The sequence below is a fragment of the Enhydra lutris genome, unplaced genomic scaffold (genome assembly GCF_002288905.1).
Source record: "Enhydra lutris kenyoni isolate GAN:26980312 unplaced genomic scaffold, ASM228890v2 scaffoldscaffold4, whole genome shotgun sequence".
In the NCBI taxonomy this organism is placed as follows: Eukaryota; Metazoa; Chordata; class Mammalia; order Carnivora; family Mustelidae; genus Enhydra; species Enhydra lutris.
In genome coordinates, this window is record NW_019154088.1 from 34,307,242 (window position 1) to 34,325,011 (window position 17,770).

Below are 17,770 nucleotides of genomic sequence, written 5' to 3' on the forward strand. Positions count from 1 at the left end.
TCAATATATAAAGAATATATATATATATATATATAAATATATATATATATAAATATATAAAGAATAGTCATTCTTTATATATTCTGGATACAAATGCTTTGCTAGTTATATGCTTTGCAAATATTTTTACCCAAGCAATGGGATGTCTTTTCACTGTTTTTGATGACTTGATGAACTAGAGTTGTACATTCTAATGTAACTGAATTTTTCATCTTTCCTTTATGATACATGCTTTGTGTGTCTTTCCCACTTTGAGGTAAAAAGACATATTTTTGGGGTGCCTGGGTGGCTCAGTGGGTTAAGTCTCTGCCTTTGGCTCAGGTCATGATCTCAAGGTCCTGGGATCGAGCCCCTCATCGGGCTCTCTACTTGTGGGGAGCCTGCTTCCCCTTCTCTGCCTACCTACTTGTGATCTCTCTCTCTGTCAAATAAATAAATAAAATCTTTTTAAAAAAAAATATTTTCCTTTCAAAGGTTGAAATTTTGCTTTTTAACATTTAAATTGATAACCTACCTCTAATTTTTGCATATGATATAAAGTATGGATCTTTTTTTTTTTTTTTTTTTTTGCATTTGGATGGTAATGTCAACACTGTTTATTCTATACTCCATTGTTTTACCATGAATCAGCAATTCCATCCTTTTTCTCCCCATCTCTTTCTTACATCAAATGTCCATTTATATGGCAGCTTGTTCTAGCTGTTTTAATTTGTGCCATTCATCTGTTTGACTATTTCTGCACTGGTAGCATAATACCTTCTTTACTGCTTTCAGTCTAGTAAGTCTTAATATCTCAATAAACTGATAATTTTACTTTGCTTTTCTTACACTCGTTATTGTTAAAATTTTTTGTTGTTTAGTAATATCTTTTAAGAAATGACTGTTTATTTCCTGCTGCTGTATAAAAAAGTATTTTTGTATATTGATACTATATCCAACCGTGTCTACCCCTCTTAATTCTAATAATTACAGATTCTTAGATTTTTCCAGGTAGTCATTTTTGGAAAATGGCAGTTTATGTCATTTGTGAAAAATATGATTTTTTTGTGAAAAATGTCATTTGTGAAAAATGGCTCTTTGTTTCTTCTATTCTGATCTTCCTTTTATTTGTTTTACTTGTCTTAGTGGCACTGATAGAACATCATGCAATAGAAGGAGTGAAGGCAGATTGTGGTTGTGTTCTTGATTTTAAGGGAATGCTTCTTCTTCCTTTTTTTTTTTGAGATTTTATTTATTTATTTGACATACAGAGAAAGATCACAAGTAGGCAGAGAAGTAGGCAGAGAGGGAGGAGGAAGCAGGCTCCCCGCTGAGCAGAGAGCCTGATGCGGCACTCGATCCCAGGACCCTGAGATCATGACCTGAGCTGAAGGCAGAGGCCTTAACCCACTGAGCCACCCAGGCGCCCCTTAAGGGAATGCTTCTTATGGTTTTCCAATAAGTATGATATTTACTATTGGTTTTGATAAATACTCTTTCTATCTAGTTAAGGAAATTTATTTCTTGTTTTCTAAGGTTTTTTTTTTTTTTTTTTTTTTTTAAACCAGGAATGGTTGTTACATTTTAGGTTTTATTAAATGCTTGGTCTGCATCTATTCAATCAGTCATTTTTTTTTACTCTTAAAGATGTTATTTATTTATTTGACAGAGAGAGATCACAAGTAGGCAGAGAGGCAGACAGAGACATAGAGGGGGAAGCAGGCTCCCCGCTGAGCAGAGAGCCTGATATGGGGCTTGATCCCAGAACCCTGGGATCATGACCTGAGCCGAAGGCAGAGGCTTAAACCACTGAACCACCCAGGCACCCTATATATTTTTTAATGGAAAGCCATTCTTGAATTCCTGGAATCATTATTTTTCTCGTGAATTATCAGATTCAGTTTGCTAATATTTGTTTAGAAGCTTCATTTCTATGTTTGTCAGTGAGATTTAATTTTTAAGTCTCATATTGTCTTTGATTTGATTTTAAGATCCATAAAATGAGTTAAGAATATCCCTTATTTTTCTCTTTCATAGGAATATATATTTAAGATTGTAGTCATCAGTTCCATGAGTGCTTATTACATCTTGCCTTTATCATATATATTTTTAACAGTCTTATAGAAAAGTTGCAAGAAAGCACGAAAGAACTTTTCTGGTGAACATGAGAATGAGTTGGCAACATGATGCCCCATCACCCCTCAATACAACAGAAGAGGGACATTCTCTTGTATAACGATTCTACAATCATCAAAAACAGGAAATGTACACTGATGTTACTACCATCTAATGCTCAGACCTCATATAAGTTTGAGCAATTGTCCCAACAGCACCCTTAATAGCAGAGATCCAGTTTAGAATCACTTAGTGTCTTTGTCCTTGCATTTAGTTGTCATGTTGTTAGTTTCCTTCAATGTGGAACAATTCTTCAGTCTTTCCTTGACTTTCATGATCTTTACAAATTTGAAAATTTCAGTCCAGTTATTATGTAGAATGTCAGTTTTGAATTGGTCTGCAATTTCTTCATGATTAGAAGTGGGGTTTGTCTCTCAGTAAGAATATCACAATAGTGATGTGTTCTTCTCACTGAATTCTATGACGCAGCACACAGTTTTGGTATGTACCATTATTGGTGATACACACTTTGATCACTTGATTTAAGTGGTTTCTTCCAGGTTTCTCTAAGTACACTTATTTTTTTTTCCACATTGTGATTAATAGTATTTTGGGGAGAAGTACTTTGAAACTATGCAAATATCTCATTCTTTGTAACACTTTCAGTTTATTTCTTTATAGAAGTATGGACTTATTGTTTCCTTATTTTTTTGTGTGCTTCATCTTTCAGTTACTGAGGGAGGTGCATGAGAATTCTCAGTGTGATGGTGGATTTGTTAATACTTCCTTTCTTTATTTATTATTAGTTTTTTTCATGTCCTAAGAAAATCCACATATTGTTCTTTTCACAATAGTGAAGTCATTCATCATTTCATATCTGGAGGCCAAAGGTACCGATAATGAGATGCCCCACAGTGCACATCCACTGTCGTGGATTCCTTTGATCAAAAAGGATGGTATAGTCCTGGAGACTGAATGCTCATGATTCCAGAGCTCCCAGCCAAAACTTATCTCCTGTGGAATTTCTTTTATCTTTTTCTTTATTCTTACTTTCTTCTTTAAAAATTTTATTTATTTTTATTTTTATTTATTTATTTATTTATTTATTATTTTTTTAAAAGATTTTATTTATTTATTTGACAGAAATCACAAGTAGGCAGAGAGGCAGGCAGAGAGAGAGGAGGGGAGCAGGCCCCCCGCTGAGCAGAGAGCCGCATGTGGGGCTCGATCCCAGGACCCTAGGATCATGACCTGAGCTGAAGGCAGAGGCTTAACCCACTGAGCCACCCAGGCGCCCCTTTAAAAAATTTTTTTTAAAAAAGATTTTATTTATTTATTTGAGAGAGAGAGATCACAAGTAGGCAGAGAGGCAGGCAGAGAGAGTGAGGGGGAGGCAGGCTCCCTGCTGAGCAGAGAGTCTGATGGGTGGTTTGATCCCAGGTCCCTGAGATCATGACCTGAGCCAAAGGCAGAGGCTTAACCCACTAAGCCACCCTGGTGCCCCTAAAAAAATTTTTTTTTTAACTGTGGTAAGAACCCTTAACATTTGAGATTTACCCCTCTTAACAAATACTAAATGTGCAATACAATATTGTTAACTGTTGGTGTACACTGTTGTAATACAGACCTCTAAACTTAATCATGAGGTTTAACTTTATACCCTTTAATCTTTATACCCACCCAACAGCAACTCCCCAGTTTCCTTTTTCCCTAGCCTTTGGCTACTCTCTGTTTCTATGTGTTTGGCTAGTTTGTATACCTTATATAAGTGGTATCATGCAATATCTGTTCCTATGTGACTGACTTATTTAGCATAATGTCCTCAGGGTTCTTCCATGTTGTAGCATATGGCAAGACTTCCTAATTTTTTAGACTGAATAATATTTCATTGTATGTATATATCACGTTTTCTTTATTCAGTCATCCTTCAATGTGCATTTAGGTTGTTTTTCACATCTTGGCTATTGTGAGTAGTGCTGCAGTGAACATAGGAGTGCAAATCTCTTTGAGATCCTGATTTCAGTTCTTTTGGGCATATACTCAGAAGTTAGATTGCTGGATCATATAGTTCTGTTTTTAATTTTTTAAGGAAATTCCATACTATTTTTCATAGTAAACACACCATTTTACATTCCTTCCACCTGTGCACAAGGGTTTCAATTTCTCCATATCCTCACCAACACTTGTTATCTATTGTTTTTGATAATATCCTTATTAATAGGTGTGAAGTGATACCACACTGTGACTTTTTTTAAAGAAGACTTATTTATTTGAGAGAGAGAGAGAGCATGTGCACGCTCAAGTAGGAGAAGGGGCAGAAGGAGAGGGAGAGAGAATCTTAAGCAGACTCCCTACTGAGTGCGGAGCCCAGCGCGGGGCTCAATCTCATGACCCTAAGATCATAACCTGAGCTGAAACCAAGAGTTGGACGCTCAAGCCACTGAGACAGCCAGGTGCCCCCCCATGCTGTGATTTTAATTTACATTTTTCTGATGAATAGTGATGTTGAGCATCTTCTCATATAGGTCTTCTTTGGAGAAAGGTCTCTTCAAGTCCTTTGCTAATTTTTAAATTGAGTTCCTTATATATTTTGATATTTGGTTTTCAAATATTTTCTCCCATTCTGTAGGTTGCCTTTCCACCCTCATTTTTCCTTTGCTGTGCAGAAGCTGTTTAGTTTGATATAGTCCCACTTAACCTCTTTCTGCCTTTGTTGCCTATGCTTTTGGTATCATATTCAAGAAATCATTTCCTAGAGCAATTTCATGAAGCTTATCCTTTATATTTTCTTTTGGAGTTTTATAGTTTCATTTAAATCTGTAATCTGTTTTGGGGCACCTGGTGGCTCAGTCAGTTAAGTGTCCAACTGTTGATTTCAGCTCACGTCATGATCTCAGGGTGTGGGATCGAGCCCCCTGTCAGCTCCACCCTCAGCAGGGAATCTGCTTGGAATTCTCTCTCCCTTGGCCTCCTGCCCCAACTGGTGTGCACATGCTCTCTCTCTCAAAAATAAACCTTTGAAAAAAACCTTTAATCCACTTTGAATTTATTTTTGTGTAAGGCGTAAGGTAAGGGTCAGATTTCATTCTTTTGCCTGCGGCTGTCCAGTTTTCCCAACAGCATTTGTTGAAGAGACTAGCCTTTCCACATTATGTACTCTTTGCACCCTTGTTGAAGATTAGGTGACCATGTGTACATAGGTTTATTTCTGGGGTCTCTGTTTCTGGGCTCTATTTCCATTGGTCTATATGCCTGTCTTTATGCCAGTACTGTACTGTTTTAATTACTATAGCTTTGTAATGTATTTTGAAATTAGGAAATGTGAGGCTTTGTTTTGTTATTCCTTCTGTTTTTTTTTTTTTTTTTTTTTTTTTAGCTATTTGGGTTTTTGTTGTGGTTCCATATTAATTTTAGGATTTTTTTCTATTTCTATAAAAAAATTCCATTGGGATTTTGATAAGAGATTGCATTGTATTTGTGAATCACTTTGAAGATTTTAAAGATTTTATTTATTTATTTATTTATTATTTATTTGACAGACAGAGTAGGCAGAGAGGCAGGCAGAGAGAGTGAGGAGGAAGCAGGCTTCCTGCTGAGCAGAGAGCCTGATGTGGGGCTCAGTCCCAGGACCCTGAGATCATGACCTGAGCCGAAGGCAGAGGCTTTAACCCATTGAGCCACCCAGGCGCCTCCACTTTGGATACTATTATGGACTTTTTAACAATGTTAAGTCTTCCAATCTAAGAACATGGGAGTGTCTTCATTTATTTGTGTTTAATTTCTTTTATCGATGTTTCATAGTTTTTAATATGCAAGTTCCTTAAGTTTATTCCTAAGTATTTTGTTCTTTTTTGATGCTATTATAAATGGCATTATTAATTTCTCATCTTTTCATATTTCTACCACTTTTTGCTTTATATATATATGTAATTTCTCATATCTTTTTATACTTCCATCAGCTTTTGCTTTATGTGTATGTATATGTATATAAAGTATATAGAGGCTATATTATCAAACTCATTTTATAATTTCTGTATCTTTTAATAAATGTAACATTTCATCCTATTTATTTATTTTAAAAGATTTTATTTATTTACTTGACAGAGATCACAAGTAGGCAGGCAGGCAGGCAGAGAGAGGGAAGCAGGCTTCCTGAGCAGAGAGCCCAATGTGTGGCTTGATCCCAGGACTCTGAGATCATGACCTGAGCCAAAGGCAGAGGCTTAACCCACTGAGCCACCCAGGTGCCCCACATTTTATCCTTTTTAAATGCACCTTTCTCTGTAACAATGATTTTTGTCATGAAGTCCATTTTTTCTGATAATTAAAATAGCTATTCATGGCATTTGCCTGATAAAAGTTTTTTCTTAATTTTAGTTTTTTTTTTTTTAAAGATTTTATTTATTTATTTCTCAGAGATCGAGAGAGCACAAGCAGAGGGAGCAGCAGGCAGAGGGAGAAGCAGACTCCTTGCTGAGCAAGGAGCCCAATGCAGGACTCTCCTGGGATCATGACCTGAGCTGAAAGTAGAAGCTTAACTGACTGAGTCACCCAGGCGCCCAAAAGTTTTTTGTTTGTTAGTTTTAAGATTTATTTATTTTAGTTGGGGGGCGGAGGGAGGGGGTAGAGAGAGAGAGAATCTCAAGCAGACTCCTGTCTGGGTGTGGACCCTGATGTGTCGCTTGATCTCACAAACCCTGAGATCATGACCTGAGTTGAAACCCAGAGTCAGATGCTCAACTGACTGAGCCAACCAGGTACCCTTTGCCTAATAAAAGGTTTTTTATTCTTTTTCTCCTCCAACTTTTTTATAGTCTGTATTTTAGGCATATTATCTGTAAATAAATAGGACAGGCGTTGATTTTAAAACTATTTTAGGAAACCCTGTCTTTTAATTGGCAAATTTAGTCCAATTATATTTGTAGTAATTATTTTGCTATGTAATACCATCCTTTTTTGTGTTTTCTATTTTATCTGCTTTATCCTTTTTTATTCTTTCCTGACCTTTCCTGGGTGTGTGTGATTTATTGAGTTTTAAAAATTTAATCATACAGGTAGCTCAGTCAGTTAAGCGTCTGCCTTTGGCCCAGGTCATGATCCCAGAGTCCCAGGATTGAGCCCTGTGTCAGGTTCCCGGTTGAGCAGGGAGTCTGCTTCTCAGTCTGCTCCTCCCCCTGCTCATGCTCTCTCTCTTGCTTACTCTCTCAAATAAATAAATAAAATCTTAAAAAAAATGCATCATGCATTAATATTCTTTATATTTTAGTGATTAGCTTAAATTTTCAGTATGCATATCTGCATTAGAATCAATTAATAATTCTTTCCTCCTCCTGAATTATAAAGGACACTTGACCTCTCTACTTACTCCCTCCCAAAGTACAAGTTACAGTTTTCAGTCCTTTAGTTTCATTTGCCTTCTACCCTTCAAATGAAGCATTATTTTGATCTCATTGATTTAGTTCTTTTTAAGTTTATGCATATTTTACTAGTTTTTTGTTCATTGTTTTTGAGTTACAACTCTTTCTTGCAAGTTCTTTTTTTTGCTTCTTGAACATCCTAAGCATTTCTTCACTGAGAGTCCCTTGGTGGTAAACTCAGTTTTTACTTGTCTAAAATAGCTTATTTGTAATAATTCTGGAAGGACAGTTTAGGGGGTAAAACGTTGTAGGATGATAATTATTTCCTCATTAAGAAGACATTTTTAGGATTTTATTTTCCACAATTTGCTTAGTCTGTCATCATTTGTAGATAGCTTTTTTCCTACCTTTTACTAGCTACTTGAACATTCTTTTCTTTTTGTTCTTCAGTTTCTTTATTTTTTAAAGACTTTTTTGTTTATTTGAGAAAGAGAGAGAGAGCATGAGAGGGGAGAAGGACAGAGGGAGAAGCAGACTCCCCACGGAGCTGGGAGCCTGATGCAGGGATCGATCCCATGACTGGGATCATGACCTGAGCCGAAGGCAGTGGTTTAACCAACTAAGCCACCTAGGCGTCCCTTCAGTTTCTTTATTGTGTGTCTCCACATTCTTTATTGTGTCTCTCCTTATTTGGATTTGTTGTGCTTTCTGAATTTGAGAATTTGTTTTGTTAGTTCTGGACATTTCTCAGATATTATCTTCTCTGGTATTGCCTTTCTTTCATTCCTCTGCTTCCTTCTTCTGGAGCTTGAGTTAGTCATATGTAAGTTCTCATTTTGTCTTCCATATTTCTTAATACTTAACTCATATTCTTAAAAAGGTTTTCATTTATTTGAGGGAGAGGGAGAGAGAGAGCACACAGAGGGAGAGTGAGAGTGAGAAGCAGTCTTCCCACTAAACAGGGAACCTGATGCAGGACTCCATCCCAGGACCCTGGGATCAAGACCTGAGCTGAAGGCAGACACTTAACCAACTGGGCCACCCAGGCGCCCTTTAATTCATATTTTTTACTCAATATATTGCCTGAAGTTCTTCAGAGTCTAATATTGCCTTTCTTTTCCTTCAAATTTCTGCCAAACCTTATAGTTTATTTCCTTATACCATAATTCTGGACTGTAGCAGGCTTTCTTGGTAGGAATTCTGTGAGCCTTGGACAGAGGATGTAGTTCTTAAGATAGTATCTGCTTTTATTTCTGCTAGCTTGTTTGAGCTAGGCATCCTGGTATGCCAACAGCATATGACTGCTTTAGTTTTTTGGCTTGGAATTTCCTAGAAGATGCAGGTAATCTACATTTGAATCTCAAATATGCAGAGGTCAGGGCCCAAGATGATGTATTTTTGGGAAAAACTTTTTTTTCATTTATTGCCTAACCAACACAAATGAATTTCCCTCAGGTGAATCTTTTCTAGTCTGCCTTTTCTTTGAAGGTATAACCGTTACTTCAGGGCTATGCAAGGATCCCAGTTCTTGTCCCTCACTTTGCTTAGGCCCAAGATCTTTCTCTTTTTCCCAAATAGCCACTAAAACCCATTCCTCTAGGTTACCAACACCAGCGAACACCTTCAAGGAAACCATAGGTTCAACACTAGGTTAGCATTGCTGGTCTCCGGCTCCTTATTTTTGGTTCTCGGGGATATCTCTTATTTTTTAAAGTGCTTAACTAACCTTTAAAAAGGTGTTTGTGGCATTTTATTTGAATATCTGTTTAGGTGTGTTGGGAAGTTTTATTTTTGTTTTGAGATTTTTGTGTTTTGTTTTGAGGATATCTCGTCTACTATATTGTCAGAAATAAGAGTCAGCAATGTATCTTCAAGAAGTATTTTTTAGGGGCGCCTGGGTGGCTCAGTGGGTTAAAGCCTCTGCCTTCGGCTCAGGTCATGATCCCAGGGTCCTGGGATCGAGCCCCGCATCGGGCTCTCTGCTCGGCGGGGAGCCTGCTTCCTCCTCTCTCTCTGCCTGCCTCTCTGCCTACTTGTTTCTGTCAAATAAATAAACAAAATCTTTAAAAAAAAAAAAGAAGTATTTTTTACTTAGACAAATATATTGATATATTGACAAATACATCGATATATTCTTTCTTTTCCATCATTTTAAAAAAGATTTATTTATTTTAGGGCACCTGGTCAGCTCAGTCAGGTAAGTGTCTGCCTTCAGCTTACATCATGATTCCAGGGTCCTGGGGTCGAGTCCTGCATCTCACTCCCTAATCAGTGAGGAGTCTGCTTCTCCCTCTGCCTCAACCCCTCCCCCCAGCTCTCTCTCTCTCTCTCAAATAAATAAGATCTTCAAAAAAAAGATTTAGAGAGAGAGAAAGAGCAGTACATGTGAGAACATCGGAGGGAGTGGCAGAGGGGGAAAGAGAAGGAGAGAGAATCTCAAGCAGACTCCCTGCCAAGTAGTGTGGAGTCCAAGATAGGGCTCGATCTAATCACCCTGAGATCATGACCTGAGCCTAAATCAAGAGTTGGCCACTTAACCAACTGTGCCACCCAGGCACCACTTTTCCATCATTTTTCAGCTTTGAACGTCTTCCCTCCTCCATAGACATGTTAAATGTTTACGTAAATTTCTTCTAATTTAGTTATGGCTTTTTTTTTTTTTTAGTGCTAATATAGAATTAATATTATAAATGGTCTGTTTATGTATATAATTAATATTCATCAGTAGTTTAAGGGCATTTTAGATAGGAAATAAAGGCTGGAAGGGAGCTTATATTTAGAGTGTTAAGGATTTTATATTCACTCTCATTTTAATCCTTACCACAGCCTTATGAAATAGGAATTATCTTGATTTTATGACTAGGTTAACTGAGGGGCTCAGAGAGGTTAAATAATTTGTTTAGGGTCACATTCATGCAATTTACCATTAAATCCGAATTTTGTTATTCAGGGCTTTTTATCTGCTTATTACTTAGTTTTACATTTGGCTCATATACAACTAACTGAGAGGTAGGGGAAGTGGGAAGAAGGGAGACACACTGCCAATTGTCGAAGTAAGTTTGATTAGCAGCAGATAGAAAGAGGGGCCAGGATGAGAGACTAGACATGTTCACATGGGTATGCAATCAGAGAGTATGCCAGAAAACCACAGAGGCAATCGAGGCAGCAGATGGTTTGTGTCAAATTAAGGAAGGAAATCACATTTATAGAATACACAGTGTGCCAGACACTGGGACAGGTGGTGATGCTTTATTTAGGTTATCTCATTTAGGCCTCCCCACAGAGCTGGAGATGAGTGTTAAGATTGACAGCAGGTGGTAGCAAGGTCTCAGACCCTAAGGGTTCAGGGTTAGAATTCCAGTTTTTGAGAAAATTGAGGCTCTTCAGGGCTCTGATTTTGGTTACCTGTCCTTTTTTTTTTTTTCCCCCTGATTGTAACATTAATAAGTATTGAGAAAACTTGAGAAATAAGTCTAAATAAGTAAATACAATGAACCATAATCTACCAAGCAGCAGACATTTGTTATTAAGTATGTGCATTTTTGTATAATTGTTTTTCACACAGCTGGTATTACTATATATATATATATATATATATATATATATATATATATATATATATCCTGTTCTTTTTTTTACAGGATTTTATTTATTTATTTGACACAGAGAGAGAGAGATCATAAGTAGGCAGAACAGCAGGCAGAGAGAGAGGAGGAAGCAGGCTCCCCGCCGAGCAGAGAGCTCGATGCGGGGCTTGATCCCAGGACCCCGAGATCATGACCTGAGCGGAAGGCAGAGGCCTAACCCACTAAGCCACCCAGGCGCTCCTATATACTGTTTTATATCCTGTTTTTTTTTTTTTTTAATTTATTTTATTTTATTTTTTTTAAGATTTTGTTTATCTATTTCACAGAGGTCACAAGCAGGCAGAGAGGCAGGCAGAGAGAGAGATAGAGGAGGAAGCAGGTTCTCCGCTGAGCAGAGAGCCCGATGCGGGACTCGATCCCAGGACCCTGAGATCATGACCTGAGCCGAAGGCAGAGGCTTAACCCACTGAGCCACCCAGGCGCCCCTATATCCTGTTTTACAAGTAGTATTTCATGAGGATTTCCCTACAGGTCCAAATACTCTCTTAAACATTTGCTTTTAGCGGGTAATGTGTATACGTATTTATGTAGGCACCAGCTTAAAATGAAACACAGCAGTCCCCTCTCCCATCTCTAAATTCTACATTCCAGCAGCAATGATCTAACTCTTATAGTTACTCCTTCTGGAATTTGTCCTCATATTTCTAAATCATATCAGTTTTATTTATTTATTTAATTTTAAAATTTTTTTATTATTATTTTTAAAAATATTTTATTTATTTATTTGACACAGAGAGATCACAAGTAGGCAGAGAGGCAGGCAGAGAGAGAGAGAGAGAGGAAAGCAGGCTCCCCACTGAGCAGAGAGCCGGATGTGGGGCTTGATCCCAGGACCCTGAGACCATGACCTGAGCTGAAGGCAGAAGAGGCTTAACCCATTGAGCCCCCAGGTGCCCCAATAATATCAGTTTTAGATATTATCTATTGGTTTTCTATTATGAAAGCTGAAGACTCCATAATAGTTTCCCTCATCCCATTTTTCTAATACTGTAATGACTCAATTTTTGTTTTTGTTGTAGTTACAAATATTACTTACTGAGCCAGGAGTTATACAAGGCTGAAACTTTTTTTGTACAACTCTATTTGTAGCTTTGGAATTAATAATTGCTTCATTTATTTTTAGTTTTGTCATTTCTTTTCAGAGACTCTAGCAGATTTATGAAAGCCCCCTCATGCTGTTTTCCGTGTGATCAAATGCATCAGCTAATGCTCCCCAAGGAGCATCCCCCGTACCCCTAGGATTCCCTGTCCTGCTCCACCCTGTGCCCTCCTTCAGATGCTTTCTAGGCCAGCTGCATCTCTGTCTTCATAGGGTGTCTTTTCACCGTCACCCTAGAAGTTCCCTTTATGTCTTTCTTGCTAGATTTTGTTCTCATTTTCAGTTGGGTAGAATAGCTTCTTACGAAAGGGTGTATAGAGATAGGTTTTTTTGAGGCCTCTTGTATTGGTTATCCATTGCTTTGTAATAAATTACTCCAAAACATAGTGACTTAAAACAACAATGAAATCTATTACTTTGCAGTCTCTGTAGCAGGAATTTGGTTCTGGCTCAGGGAGTCACATAAAGTTGCAATAAAGAAGTCAGCCAGCGAAGCAGTTATCTAAAGGCTTGACTGGGAGCTGGGAGGATCTGCTTCCAAGGTGACTCACTCACAGGGCTGGCAAGTTTTTGCTGGTTGTTGGTTGGAAGCCTTAGTTCTATGGGCCTCTCCAAATACTGCCTGAGGGCCCCCAGGACCCTGTGACTGCATCTCTCAGAGTGAGTGATCCAAGAGAGCAGGACAGAAGGACGATGTTTTTTATGACCCAGATTTCTGCCACATTCTATCCATTAGAAGTGAGTCACTAACTCCTATCTGCATTCAAAGGAGTAAGTATAGGTGTGGAGATTGGAGGGGAATTGGATTTTGAAGACAAATATATAAGTATAATAAGTACTTTAAAAAGCTAAATCACTTGTTGAACAAAGAAGCCTCTATAGGCATCTAAGCAAGGGAGTTTGGATGCCCCTTTCTTTTCCAGGTGTCCTCTAGCTGTTGTGTTAATGACTTTCTTTCCTGCTCAGGAAAGGTTTTTGAGGATCTTACGGGGTTGAGGATGAGAGAGAGAAGGACAAAGAAATAAGAGAGAGAATAGATTCAAAGCACTTCTGTCTGTACACTTTATACTTTTAATATCTTTAGAGATGTCTTCAAACCTTCAGATATTTCAGGGTCATTTTTTTTTTTTAAGTATAGAGAATGATTAGGGGACTTATTTTAGAATTTTTGCTTGACTTAGGATAATTTTACCAATAGAAATGAAAGAGACTGTACCAGTTAAATTTTCGTATTCTTGAAAACAAAATGTTTATCACTTCCACTATGTATTAGGAGTCAGTCATCTTTGGCTGGAGAATCCGAGAATCTGATCTGTTTATAGTTGTCACACTATCGTGACCATGGCTGGGGTCTGCTCTCCCTTTTCCTCTGATATATAACATTTCCCAGTGCTTATAGCACAATGTAGATAAGGCTGGAATATTTCATAAGCCTTTACCAAAGGTAGGAGAACAAGTAAAAGGAAATAAGCATAGAGCGTAGCATGCAAGGAGATGATTTTTCATATGAGATCTAGTTTTAGTCTTCAGCTTTATTTTCTTTAGCTCCTGGCTTGCCTCAAATCGACAAAAGCCACCTTCTCTCTACCACTCAGGAGAACCTTCAAGCATGTATAGACTCTAAATTTCAAACCTGAAAGAGAGGATCTCATGATTCACACTGGGAGAGCTGCCAAATGGGTGTGGCGCGTGCCTTCCACAAGAAATCCTATCTAACTGTATTCCAATAGTCTCTATGAGAAGACGACGATCCTATCTAACTACATATAAGAGTAGCCTATCCTTACTAGAGTAAGTGTGTGGGGTGGGTGGGTTGGGAATCTCTCATAAGTTTTTTATATAATGAATCTATATATTACACTTATGTACATTTTACCCCCTTGAAAATATGGGATTATAATATTTTCTAATTAAAAGAACAAGGGGCTAGAATTAGTAGACCTGGATTCTAGTCTTATTTGCCAGTAGTAAATCATCTCTTTTAGGAAGTCTCTCAATTATTCTATAGTTTTGTTGTGAGATGTGGATATAGTCTATAGTTTTATGATTTTGACTATCATTAGATTTAAAATTATAGAATTCATACTTGAATCTTTCTTTTGGTGATACAGTAGTCTATTTTGTATGATATTGAGATATTATTGAGGAATACAGGCCCAATTACTGTTGTGATAAGAAAACATGACTCATTTTATAATGATACATTTTATAGGACAGGTTCTCTATTATACTGACAAGTAAGACCTGCATATATTTAAAAGGGGATTGGAGGTTACTATGAATTTATGTAAAGTAAACTTTTACTCCCATATCGCATATAAATTTAGATGTTCTTAAACAACTTAATTGCATGTATTTAAATCTATACTTATATTCTGTATTTTCTAGTTTTATTTCTTTCATGTTTTTGGCATTTTATTGTAAAAAATTTTAAGTTAGCAAACAAAAGTATCATATGTTAAAGTATTTTAAGAGCAAGTTATTTCGTACTCATAGTTAAGATTGATTTTTTTATTTCTACTTATGCATAATATATTTTTTTTTTCAGAGTGAAAAGCTTTTGTTATATGATACAGTCCAGAGTGAATTGGAGGAGAAGATAAGAAGGCTTGAAGAGGATAGGCACAGTATTGATATTACTTCAGGTAATGGGAGTGACATGATGGTGATGGTTTACCTTAACTGACACTGAACCTGTGGTTTACTGTAGTGTCTCATAATATCCTAGTCCCCTAAAATAAATGTTTTCTAAATGAAGTGCCCTAATGAGAGGAGAAAGGGGAAGATGTTTAAAGAATTTGATAGGCTTGTGATTGTTGCTTTGATTTGAATTCATATTTCAGAAGGACATAGAAAATGGAGCACATGAAAAGGGACAAAAGAGAAGTTGACAGCAACTACAGGAGTAAGAATAGTACACTATAAGAATAATAAGAATATTTTATAATATATAATATCTTTTATAATATAAGAATAGTTTTAGAAGACAACTCCAGTAAGTCTTAAAAGTCTAAGTGTTAAAAGATCAGGTAGAAGAAGGAATAAAAACCTTTTCTTTTTGGTATCACACAAATTGGAAATTACAGGGAGTAGATTTGTTTTAGAAGAAGGAAAAACTTATTAATAATTAGATCAGTCCAAGATTGAAATTGCTTTTTCAGGGGTATTTCTACATTCTACATTGGGTGGAAGGCTTTCTACATTGGGTGGAAGATATACTGGGTTATCCTACAGGTCTCGCATGTATATTATTTTATCTCTTATAAATTGTATTTCTCTGGTGTAGAATAGGCACAGTGGAGTCAGATAAGCTGAATTCTAATGCCATTGCCCCAATCCCTACTACTTGGGTGACCATGAGTGACAGTTACTGTAGCTTTTCTGATTCAGTCCCCCTCATTTGTAAAATTGAAATAATAGGAATACCTACCTCAGACATAGCTTTGAGGATTAGGTGACACAATGCATGCGATGTATATTTAACAAAGTACCTGACATATGTTCATCAGTTACTAGTCATTAAGTGCCAAGTTGATTTTTACTTTAATAATGGCAGAGGAAATTTTATGAATATATAGCTGCTCATTATATAGTCATATATGTATATACATAGTTTATAATGAAATTTTCTGCCCTGAAAATACATAGCTTTTTCACCCCACTTTTATCTTCAGAGATTAGCTAATACTTAATTTTTATTTACTTGCCAGAACTGTGGAATGATGAGCTTCAGTCAAGAAAAAAGAGGAAGGATCCTTTCAGTCCTGACAAAAAGAAGCCAGTTGTTGTTTCAGATATCCTTTTCTAATTTTTTTTTTTTGCTTTGGTATACACTTTTGCATTGTGTACATCTTTGTAATTTTTATTAGTATACACTGACTTTATTTATATGATCCTGTAATAGGTAAAAGATGATTTCCAAAACTGAGGCAGAAGAATATAATTTAGATTAAGAGGGGTAGGGAAGGAGTAGAAATTTAGTCACGATCTCAACTTTGAAAATAAGGCTTTGTAGTTCACAAAGGCTTCGATATGAATATACCATGATTAATTCACATGTATTTTTTTAACATTTTTCAGTGTTTCTGAAGTTGGAGTGTTGTTATTTATTTATTTTACGTTTTTTGTTTGTTTTTTGAGAGAGAGAGAGGAGCAGCAGAAGGAGAGGGAGAGAGAGAATCTTAAGCAAGCTCCGTGCCTCATGTGGAGCCTGGTGTGAGGCTTGATCCCATGACCCTGTCATCATGACCTGAGCCAAAATCAAGAGAGTCAGACAAAATCTTAATGGACTGAGCCGCCCATAACCCCCAAAACTGGAGTGTCTTTAACTTAAAGTAGTATGTGCTTTCAATCTTGGTGTCCCTTTACCTCCCTGACTTTTCCCATCCCCACCTCAAAACAGTGATTAGGTTGGTGGTATATCTTACAATCAGTGATCTCCTAGAAGAGAATATGGTTATAGCTGAATATATTTATCTGAAAAAAATATATATATAATATATATATGAATATATTTATTCTGGTACCAGAATATATTTATCCTGATACTAAGTTTTTTGGAGAATAACTTGAAGTCAGAATTTGTCATGCCAAAAGGATTATGTCCACAAATCATTGTTCCAATTCTCTGAAAAATAGAAGTTTGGAAATAAAATTCAAAGTGTGAAATTCTTTTTTTTTTTTTTTAAAGATTTTATTTATTTATTTGACAGAGATCACAGGTAGGCAGAGAGGTGCACAGAGAGAGAGAGAGAGGGAAGCAGGCTCCCTGCTGAGCAGAGAGCCCAATGCAGGGCTCGATCCCAGGACCCTGGGATCATGATCTGAGCTGAAGGCAGAGGCTTTAACCCACTGAGCCACCCAGGCACCCCAAAGTGTGAAATTCTTACAGTTAAATTGACCTTGACTCTTTTACGTCCATATATAGTTTATATGCTACAAGACCTTGATATTCTTGAAGACTGGACAACAATTAGGAAGGTATGATTAAAAAGCAATGAATATGAATTATCTTTTTATAGTCTACTTTTGAAGATTGTCGATTTTCACTAATACATTAAAGTATGATTATTGTTAATATGTCTTACTTTGCAACATTCTCTCTATGGCAGTTAATGCTAATACAGATACAATCCACTGTTGTGGACTGGAAGAATATTTTAAGAGAGACACATCAGCAATTTGTATTTTTTCCTGCAATAATGTAATTAATTTATGCAAAAGTCCAGAAAAGCATTTATTGAGGTTGCCTGAAAGTAATAAATAATCTTTCTGTGCTTAGTCCTTAGCCCAGTCCTGGGCATTTGTTGAATGAATGAATGTGAATATTTCAACTCTTATTGTATGTCTTGTATTCTGTCATTGAATGTTCAAGAATTATAGGATTTTCTGTGCTTGTTTGAAAGTGGAGACTTATGTCTTATATTAAATTTTTCCATTTTCAGAAACTTCTTAGTTGCAAGAGATCAGTTCAGGTATTGATAACACCTCTAGGTGAAATGGTTATTCTTTATATTCCTTGTGGTCTTGGACATTAAATTTTATTAGAGCAGCTGAAGACTATATTTCACTGT

At 36.7% G+C, this 17,770-nt stretch overlaps 1 protein-coding gene across 2 annotated transcripts in view; it reads left to right on the plus strand.

The window, feature by feature from the left end:
* LOC111160486 (breast cancer metastasis-suppressor 1 like) overlaps window positions 1–17,770 on the plus strand; it is a 33,239-nt gene that overhangs the window by 11,080 nt on the left and 4,389 nt on the right. For both annotated transcript variants that reach the window (XM_022523641.1, XM_022523635.1), the window contains exons 5-7: window positions 14,746–14,842; window positions 15,908–15,991; window positions 17,113–17,177. In XM_022523641.1, the coding sequence (XP_022379349.1) occupies window positions 14,746–14,842; window positions 15,908–15,991; window positions 17,113–17,177 (246 nt within the window). The remainder of the gene's footprint in view (window positions 1–14,745; window positions 14,843–15,907; window positions 15,992–17,112; window positions 17,178–17,770) is intronic.